General features: G+C 40.3%; 1 protein-coding gene across 1 annotated transcript in view; it reads right to left on the bottom strand.

The window, feature by feature from the left end:
• The window catches only part of LOC101851756 (diacylglycerol kinase zeta), a gene marked incomplete at its 5' end in the record, with an annotated part of 63,280 nt that overhangs the window by 41,894 nt on the left and 11,036 nt on the right, over positions 1 to 10,350 (bottom strand). The window contains 12 exon segments of the mRNA XM_013085902.2: positions 75 to 183; positions 440 to 513; positions 819 to 881; positions 1,349 to 1,404; positions 2,396 to 2,544; positions 4,114 to 4,184; positions 4,696 to 4,870; positions 5,576 to 5,820; positions 6,724 to 6,876; positions 7,934 to 7,966; positions 8,765 to 8,833; positions 9,584 to 9,640. Of these exon segments, the coding sequence (XP_012941356.1) occupies positions 75 to 183; positions 440 to 513; positions 819 to 881; positions 1,349 to 1,404; positions 2,396 to 2,544; positions 4,114 to 4,184; positions 4,696 to 4,870; positions 5,576 to 5,820; positions 6,724 to 6,876; positions 7,934 to 7,966; positions 8,765 to 8,833; positions 9,584 to 9,640 (1,254 nt within the window).

The raw sequence follows: 10,350 nt of genomic DNA, 5'->3' as shown, positions 1-10,350 counted from the left end.
CTCTCTCTCTCTCTCTCTCTCTTCCTCTCTCTCTCTCTCCCACTTTCACCTAGCACAGACATAACCAAACCTACCAGCGAGGAGTACGTGAACCCGATGATCTCTAAGTAGCCGTCGTCATGAGTCTGGGGTTCAAACCCCACAGCATTCGGGTTCCCCCAGGGTAGAGTACCACTGGCATACCTGCACACGAGGAGAAATAATTTTTGTTTATTAGATACAGTGTACTTGGAAAGAATCCAACATCAAATTTCTTTATCCGCTTCTGAGTCAAATCAAATCATATTCGTATTATATGCACTTCTCTCTCAATTTGCTAATCCTTTAGGCATCAACTACAGCACAGAAAAGCCTGAGTGTTACGTCCCTTTTAACAAAGAAACGATAAAATTTTCAAACTTCTTGACAAAGAACCACACCAGTACAGAAAGTTACTCACCTTGGAATGTTCAGTATAAGAAGGCAATGGAGTTTCATGTCTTGGATCTTTGGAGTCAGATCCAGACCATCACACTGTGGAATAAAGTAAAAACATTATTTAACTTTGGACCCATTGTATCTCAAAACAGTGGATTAAAGTTAAAGTCATAGGACCTACCAGTGGTACTCTCAAGCCTCTCGCTGAAACGAAGTAAACTGACAAGATTTCGACCACTTGAATCTATACCACCCAAAACACGAACCCACAACGGATTCATACTGTATGTGACGTAGATAAAGGGTAAAACTTGAGGAACCCCCCCCCCCAAAAAAAAAAAAACCCAACTCCCCCAGATTACAATGAATAACGGTTAAGCAGATCAAAAGAACAAGCATACCTCTAGCTTTATTTGTTCAGCAAATCCTTTCCAACTTCTCTTCAGCATATCTCGACCTCCAGCCTGCAGATCAAAGATATGGACACATGCTATAATATGATATGATATGATGTGACGCGACATGACATGATACGATATAATATGATAAAACATGATATGATATGATATGGTTTTCTGTTATGTTATGTTCAATAATACCATTGGTCATTCATTGACGAAGAAAAGCATAATATTTAAACAAAATAATCAGAAGACATATATAAACAATAGAAGGAAAGAAAAGAAGCAAGACCAATCAGACACATCTTCCAATCACTTCTAAGTGCGCATGTGAGTGTATGTATTTTGGAAGAGAAATGGTTGGGTTTTTTTCATTTTTTGTCAGATGACAAACCACGATAACAGATGTCTGTCTCTGTTTAGGCATTTGAAATAGAAGAAACAAAAAAGAAAGGGAAGAGTCCCTAGCAAGACATTTGTCGCGAAATGAGTAATGAAATAAAAACAAAACAGGATATAAATCTACTCACCCCTGCATAAAACATTTTGTTCCTGAATCTACTGTTGAATTTCTCGGGGTTCGCTTCTGAAAAAGCAAGAAGGACAAAAAAATTAACCTTGCGTCACAACACAATAGCCGAGAAAAAGTTTTGGTCTTTGTTTTTGAAAGAGTTTAACAGCACTTGCAGCACAATAAGGTCATATATGTGCCAAAGATAAAAGGTGTAACGAGAGAAGAATAAACACAGAAAAAGGAGCAGGAGGTGCGATAAGATCGACAGATTTTTTAGAGAGGAAAACAGGAACAAAATACACCAGAGAACCCACCAAACACCCACTTCATTAGAGTTTAACGACACTTGAATCACAATAAGATCATATAAGTGAAATTCTGAACGAAAAGAACAACAATGAGAAGTAAAATAGCACACTATCTTACATCTTAAACATTAAAGAAACATGGAGAGCTCTCACTTCTATAGAATAATCATAAAATGGTTCAGTCATCACATTACAGTCAAAAGATAAGGTAAGATAAGATAAATCTTTATTGTCCAAATGTAATCACCCTGCCTTGGTATTTCACCACACACGTATATTTCAATGTTCTTAAACACAGAGAATTGGTACCTCTATAAATATTTAAATCCTTAGTGATTAGGCAGGGTTATCATGCTTTCCGAAGGAGGTGCCTAATCATAGACAACTTGTGCCTCTACAAATAATAACTGACCCTTTAGTTCATTAACATTCTTAGTCTGAAGGATGATGATGATGAGGAGGAGGAAGAGGAGGAGGAGGAGGAGGAGGAGGAGGAGGAGGATGAGAAGGAGGAGGATCAGAAGGAGGAGGAGGAGGAGGAGGAGGAGGAGGATTGCAGTCTAGTAACATTCTTATGTCTTTATAAGGAGGAAAAAGAGGAGGAGGAAGATGATGAGAATGAAGAAGGGGAGGAGTAGGAGTAAGAGTAGAAGTAGGAGTAGGGGTAGGACGAGTAGGAGTAGGGGTAGAAGGAGTAGGAAGGGGATCGGGAGAAGGCTCAGGAAAAAGAGGAGGAGGTCACTGAGGTGACTGACCTCTAGACTCGTGGAACTCGAGCGCCACATGGGCGTCGGCCCCCAGGCTGAAGTAGTTGTTGAAGACCTCCAGGGGCAGGCGGTCCACGGTCCCTTCCTCGGGCGGGTCCACCTCTGAGCTCTCGTTGCTGGTCACCTCAATGTTCCACCTAGTGGGAGGAAAACAAATAACTTATGATACAGATTTTAGGCCCTCAGTGTTCCATCTAAAGGGAGAAAAGACATATAATGTTATGGTATGGGTTTCACGCCAATTTCAGCACTGAGGGGCCACCTCAATGTTCCATATACTGGGAGAAAAGGACATACATATGATATGGGTTTTAAGCGGATTTCAACACGATAAGGCACCTAAATGTTACACATAATGGCATAAAAGACATATAATAATATGCTTTGGGTTTTAGACCCATTAAAACATACGGTCACCTTAACTCATTGGGGACAAATATTCTGGTCATTTGACAATGCATGAAGAAGTGTTGTTTTGGGGCACCTTCGTTATTCACACAGGTTTTTTGGGTTTTGTGCTCTTTGATTGAAACTTTAAAGGATATGCAAGAGTGTGCATACTATAAAACATAATGCAAATTCTTATTTCTGATTTGTGTATGATGGCTCGAAGAGTGCTGAAACGTTGTCTTTGCCTTGCTGCTAATCCGACGTACATGTCAGCCATGTCCTCAGAGAGTTAATGTTTCGCCTTGAGGGTGAAAACAATATTTTCTTTTTCAATGTACGTGTTTTACACCCCTGTTGACACAATTATTATTTAGATATAATCTTAGGGGGGGGGGAGTCTTCGACCCTGACAGTCAGGGGCAACCTGCGTGCTGAGAGGGATAAAGCAGGTTAGCACAAAAACGCAGGTCGTCTGCTTGCAATGATGAAGCGCCCAAGTGTTATTCTAATGTAAGTATTTTACACCCCCACTGGCACAACTCATGGGTGGGTTTCCATACTGCCAGTCAGGGCCCAACCAGGTTGACAGGGATACAATGCCCCAGAAAAAACCCAGAGTTTTTCGTTTTAGTAAGAGTTTTACGGCACTTGCAACCCAATAAGGTCATATAAGTGCCGAAGAACAGATGTGTTACATGAGAGTAACATAAAAGTAACAAAAAAGAAGAAGGAGAGATAAGGATGATAGATGTTTGATAGGAAAGAAGGAGCAAACCACATCGAAGCATCAGCCAACTACCCACAGACAGAGTTTCTCGATATAATAATAATAATAATTGCATTTATATAGCGCATGTCCATGTTCAAGAGCATGCTCTATGCGCTTTACAACTATTATTACCCCAGCAGACCCTCTGAGAACACTCAGAAACATTCTCGGCTTCCACGGAAGCATACAGTGCAAGCAGCAGATTTCACGCGCTCAAACACTATCAAACTGACAAGATCGTTCACTGTCTATAGCCGGGTACCCATTTCCACCTGGGTGAAGTGAGGAAAATTCATGCAAAGTGCCTTTCCCAAGGACACAACGTCGGGCCTCTGACGGGATTCGAACCCACGACCTTACGAATCTAAATTCTTCCAACATCGAAATCGAACTCAGATCTTCTGCATGCTATGGCGAAGCCATCTACAACACTATGGTAAAATTACTCTGTAACTCTTGATATTTTGGCTCCTTGCATGAGATAAAACTTGACGAGCAAAGCTCAAAGGACGACATAGGATCGGAAAAGTGAAACTGAAATTCTCACCTGTCTAGCTGGACGACCTGTCCATCTTCGATGTTGCATAAGATTTTAGATATTGGCTCATCTGTATAACCCTGGAAGGAGCAAAGAGAAGTGGGATTTTTACTTCAGTTTTATTTAAGGGTTCTACACACTCGCAACACAATAAGGTCACATAAGTGCCATAGATTAGAGGTGTTACAAGAGGGTACAAACGCAAAAAAAAGAACTAGGAGAGATAAAGACGACAGATGTTCGATGAGAAAGAAGGAGCAGACCACACCAGAGCAACTGCCAACCACTCTCAAAGTGTGTGTGTGTGTGTGTGTGACTCTGTGTGTGAGTGTGAGAGACAGACAGACAGACAGACAGACAGACAAATATACAAACAAACAGACATACAGACACACAAACAAACAAGCAAACAAACAAACAAACAAACAATCAAACAAACACACAGACACACAGGCAAACAAACAAACAAACACACAGACAGACAAACAGACAAACAAACAAACAAACAAACAAACATACAAAACAAACAAACAAACAAACAAACAAACAAACACAGACAGACAAGTATCCCACAGAGCAGGTTACACGTACCCCTCCCCAGTTGAGCGTCCTGGCTAAGTCATTCCCTGTGCCAACAGGTAAGATGCCCACAGGGGCGGGCGGGGTCATCCCTAGACTGTCCATGGTCGCCAGGATCCAGCCCACTGTCCCGTCACCTCCAGCCGCCAGGATTCTCAGATTAGGCACTTTTTTGTACATCTCCAGCCTGTATATACATTGATAACGATAACTACAATAATTACAACAGCAATGTTTTAAAATACCAATATTATTATGATAAACAGTGATAACAATAATAAAAATAATAATATTAGAGATAATATTAATAGCAAATAAAATCTTAACAATAAACAATAATACATATGACAATCATTTTTTAGAATTTTTGTAATATTTTTTTTTTATTGCTACACATTTTACCTTTTTGATGGCCCTCGCAACTGCATAAGTCATATGAGTGAGCGGGTGACAATTATGATAATAATGAATATGACAAATAATAATAATGATAATAAATGACAATTTTGAAGAAGACATAAACAACCACTCACCCGTACAAACAACAACCACTCACCCGTACAAACAACAACGACTCACCCGTACAAACAACAACCACTCACCCGTCAACCACTCCCCCGTATATACAACAACCACTCACCCGTCAACCACTCACCCGTACATACAACAACCACTCATCCGTCAACCACTCACCCGTACATACAACAACCACTCACCCATACAAACAACAACGACTCACCCATACAAACAACAACGACTCACCCGTACATACAACAACAACTCACCCATACAAACAACAACGACTCACCCGTACAAACAACAACCATTCACCCGTACAAACAACAACCACTCACCCGTCAACCACTCACCCGTACAAACAACAACCACTCACCCGTATTTGGGGCCACCTTGCGACAGGTCAAATACCTGCCTGGGGTTGAGCAGCCAACAGAATTTGTGGAAGAGCTTGGCGCCCTGGTTCCCTCCACTCTTGGGGTTGATGAACACGATGACCGGCTTGATGAGGGGCGAGGGAATGGGTTTCAGGATGAACGGCCGGTTGTCCTCTTTGCTGCGCCGCTTTTTCACCGAGGCTTTGCGCTTCTTGCTGGCTCGTAAGGATGACTTGAAGGAACCCTATCAGGAGAAATTGTAAGGATGATTTAAAGGAATCGTAACTATAGGAGTTGTAAGGATGATTTGAAGGAACCCTATCAGGAGAGGAGAAATTGTAAGGATGATTTGAAGGAACCCTATCAGGAGAATTTGTAAGGATGATTTAGAGGAACCCTATCAGGACAGAAGAAATTGTAAGGATGATTTAGAGGAACCCTATCAGGACAGAAGCAATTGTAAGGATGATTTAAAGGAACCCTATCAGGACAGAAGAAATTGTAAGGATGATTTAGAGGAACCTTATCAGGACAGAAGAAATTGTAAGGATGGTTTAAAGGAATCGTAACTGTAGGACTTGTAAGGATGGTTTAAAAGAACCATAATTATAGACATAGTAGGATAGTTTAAAGAAATTAATTTAACTATGATTTGAAGGAACCCTAAGAGGAGAAATCATAAAGATGGTTAAAGTTAAAGAAACCATAACTACAGAAATCATAAGGATGATTTGAAGAGACTTAACTAAAGAAATCATTAGGATGATCTGAAGAACTGCAATTATAGCAATCGTAAAGATGACTTGAAGAACTGTAACTGGAGATATCAAAAGAATGATTTGAAAAACTTTAAAGATTTTGTAAGGAGCCCTATCAGGAGAAATCATAAGGATGATTTGAAGGCAGTATAACTATAGAACTTGTAAGGATGGTTTAAAGGAACAGTACCAATAAAAATCGATAGGATGGGTTGAAGGAACCCAATGAGAAGAAATCATGAGGATCATTTAAAGGAACCGTAACTACAGAAATTGTAAGGATGGTTTAAAGGAAAGGAACATTAACTGTAGAAATTGTAATGACGATTTGAAGAACCTGAACTAGAGAAATCTTCAGGTCCGAGTGAGCTAAAATAAGGTGAGCGCACCTTGCGGGGTAGCTTGATGATCCAGGACGGGGGGACGATGATGCTGGCGTGTATGCCCAGGGTACACTGCTCCTCTATCTGCTGCATCATGAAGCAGGTGGTCTTGTTGTGGTAGGCCGACTTACACCACGAACAGCTGATTGCAATGATATCCTGGAAGGGTGGGAGAGGGGGGGAGGGACGGGAAGGATGATGGGGGTGGTGCAAAGTGAACACATTATTTGAAAATCTCTATTTTCAGCAATTTTGTTTGTTTGAGTAAAGAAAGCATAAACACAGCTTCCATCATTTAGTGCAAGGGGGGAAAAAAGCATGAATGATAGACAAAACAACAGTGAACCCACGCCATGTATTCTGATAAGTTTTTTTTTCCTTTTAAGTAGGTGATTTAATGCCCCATAGACAAGATTTAGATCATTTAAGAAGCAGGTTTCCAACTCTGCCTGTCGAGACCAAACCGGGCTAAAAGGGATATAACATCCCAGCAGAAAGGCCAAGGAACTCAATACAAATTTTCTCCTCATTCGAAAATCGAATTCGGGTCTCCAGTGTGTGTCAGCAAAAAGACTAACTGCAACACCACAGGCTCCTGTGATCATTGTCTAATAATACGACACAAATCACTGCACAGCCTCCCTTCAGTTCCCTTGCAAGCCTATAATGTGATAGTTTTCATCCTCGCTTTCTGCGTGCACAAAGCATAATATCATAAAGTATCGTATAGACACCATGGAATAATATCAGGAGGCGAGCCAAAGATAGCAAAAGGTGGAAAGGGTTTATTCCTGGCTTACATACCCTGTTGCAGGGGGCGTTAGTTTTAGTAAAAGTTTTACGGCACTTGCAACTCATATAAGTGCCGGAGATTAGAGGTGTTACAAGAGAGTAACAAACACAAAAAAAAAGAAGGAGAAAAGATCAAGATGGAGGTTGTCTTATCAGGAAAGAAGTAGCAAACCACTTCAGAGCACCCACCAACCACGCACCATGCAGGGAGAGAAAGACATTAACGATGATGGTGACGTTAAGGATTTAATTCCACTTTTAACATTGCAAGGTTGCTCAAGAGGCAGCACTTCCAAATCGGACGTGCATCCCCTATTTCACAGAGTCAAGTACACAGAGTGCCTTAACAACCTCCCAAAACAGACCACCCTCCTATAACACAACGTCTTAGATATTTCCTATTCATAACATAGAAAATACATACCTTATTCTGGAATGAAAACCTTTGTTGGAAGGACTGAAATAAAAAATAAAGTAAAACAAGGATAAGTTGTAATTGGTAAAAAATGCACAATGAGAAGACAGAAGACCTGATAAACGAGAATGGAAATAATTTTTACCTATTGGCAAATTGCCTTTCTACAAACTAATTCAACATTCACTACAAAATAATCTGTAAAATGAATTTGCAAACAGTGCTTTGAGGTGCATAGATAATCTTATAAACACGCTAAATTTTAATGTTTCTCACCGTATCAACGTCATAAACACAATGAACATAAATATTTACACCTAAAGCTTGATATAACCATAAGAATGCATGCATCTTCATTTACACATTTACACTTTTCTTATGGTTGCTTTTAGTCATAATTTAATAAAAATCATCACAGTTTCGATGATGGACAAAAAAAATTAAACAGAATACAAAAAATGCAACAATACAAATACAACAACAACAGCAACAACAACAACAACAAAACTATAACCAGCAAGCCATTCACTTAAGTCGAAATTTTGATAATTGTCGATTTCTACACTCTCCCAAAGCTCTATCAAAGATATACCTTTCAACATCACTAAAATACAGTCTAATGCTGAGATCAAGGCTTACAAATCGTTTATTTTTCATGATTCCGGATAGGAAGAACACAACAAAAACTAACTGTTTTTCTTATTTCTTTGGGTGTTTTGTTTTGTTTTGAGTTTGTTTTTACTTTTGTCTCTGGTGTAAAAAGTACGCAAACTGACTAGAGAGGATTGCTTGCGACAGCGACGAAAGATCTCAACCACCAGCTGATCCACTATAACTGACCTTTCCGCACTGCTTGCATTTTCCCTCCTGTCGTCTGCGGTGTACCCAGTGGTGTCGCATTGACGTTTGCTGCAACAACAGTGACACATCAGTACTATTGTTCAATGTCGGTGTCATACAATGGACTGAGGTAGGTGTGGCGGGAGGAAAAAGGCCGGGGATGGAGCGTAGCGAAGAGTGGAAGAGTGAAAGAAGATGGGAGGGAGGAAAGACGAAAAGGTGATAAGGTGGAAGAGTGAGAGAGAGGAGGAGGAGGAAAGAGGGAAAGTGGGCAGGGTGAACGAAGGAGAAAAGGCAAGGGTAAGAGGGGGGGGGGTGTCAGTCTTTTCGTGATGTATACTGCCCAAGAAAGAATTTCAAACGAATGAACAATCATCAGACATCAAAAGTGAGAACTGAAAACAGAAAGGTAGACTACTCCGGTGGGGGTTCGATAATTGTAAAATAAATGAGAAACAATTATTTTATTTCCGTAACCTTCACAACAAACAAACAAAAAAAACCTTTTAGTTTTGGTTGTAGCGAAGTCATCTCCAGTTGTAGTAAGAGCTTTTTACGACACTTGCAACAGAATAACGTCATATAAGTGCCGAATATTAGAAGTATTACCAAAGACTAACAAACACAAAAAGGAGGGAGGGATAAAGATGATTTAAAATAATAATATTATTATCTTCAAGGCTTTTTTTTTTCAAAAACAAATACAATCTTTTAACTCATTTGATGACGACGGTGACAACCACGAAGAACAAAAAACAATAAAGGGAGGCAATCACACAATGTTCTCCAACTCTTATTGAAGGTGGTTCTCGTTCTTACCTCCCTGTAGTTTCTGACTCCTGCTTCTCGGAATGTTGGTTTGCACTTGAGGTTTTTCTAAGGGAAGACGTATAAAATTAATTTGGTCAGCAAACGAAAAGCCCGTTTGGAGTAAAGTGAAGCACAACAACACAATAACAATCATATATACCCGGTAGTGCAGCGAATAAGCAAGACAGATAGACGGAATCAGCAGAAGGAGAGAAAAGAAGTAGGACGTACCATTGGCGTCTTCGAACTGCCCCATAGAGGAAATTCCGAAAACAATATACTATGTTACTTTTTCGTTGAGTATTCTAAGAATTAAGAGGCAGGATAGAATAAGAAATGAAGAGCTGTGGGGAAGGACAGGACAAAAGGTAATGTAAGTAGAAATAGGACTAAAAAAGTGGCGTTGGATGGGACACACCTTCAGAAAGCCCAGCGGTAACATCACAAGACAGTCACTGCAGTGGAACCCACAGGGACCACGAGGCAGGGCTAGGCCACGGAAACATGGAGGATATTCGTGGAAAGACACATGAGAGAGATGAAGCTATCTTGGAACGAGCTTGGAAGGATGGCCCAGGACAGAAATAAATGGAAGGAGCTTGTATGTGGCAAGGGTTAAAGGCATTGTCGTTCAGTTGCGTTTGGAATTTCTAAGCCGTAGCAAGCTGTTTGCAATCATTTAAAATACAAAAAAAAACCCACAGATCTTGACGCATTTTCAGTTTAGTAGAGGTTTTACGGCGCTCGCAACTGTATAAGGTCATATGAGCGCCAAG

The sequence above is a fragment of the Aplysia californica genome, unplaced genomic scaffold (genome assembly GCF_000002075.1).
Source record: "Aplysia californica isolate F4 #8 unplaced genomic scaffold, AplCal3.0 scaffold00417, whole genome shotgun sequence".
Taxonomy (NCBI): Eukaryota; Metazoa; Mollusca; class Gastropoda; order Aplysiida; family Aplysiidae; genus Aplysia; species Aplysia californica.
This window is presented reverse-complemented; position numbering and strand designations above follow the sequence as displayed.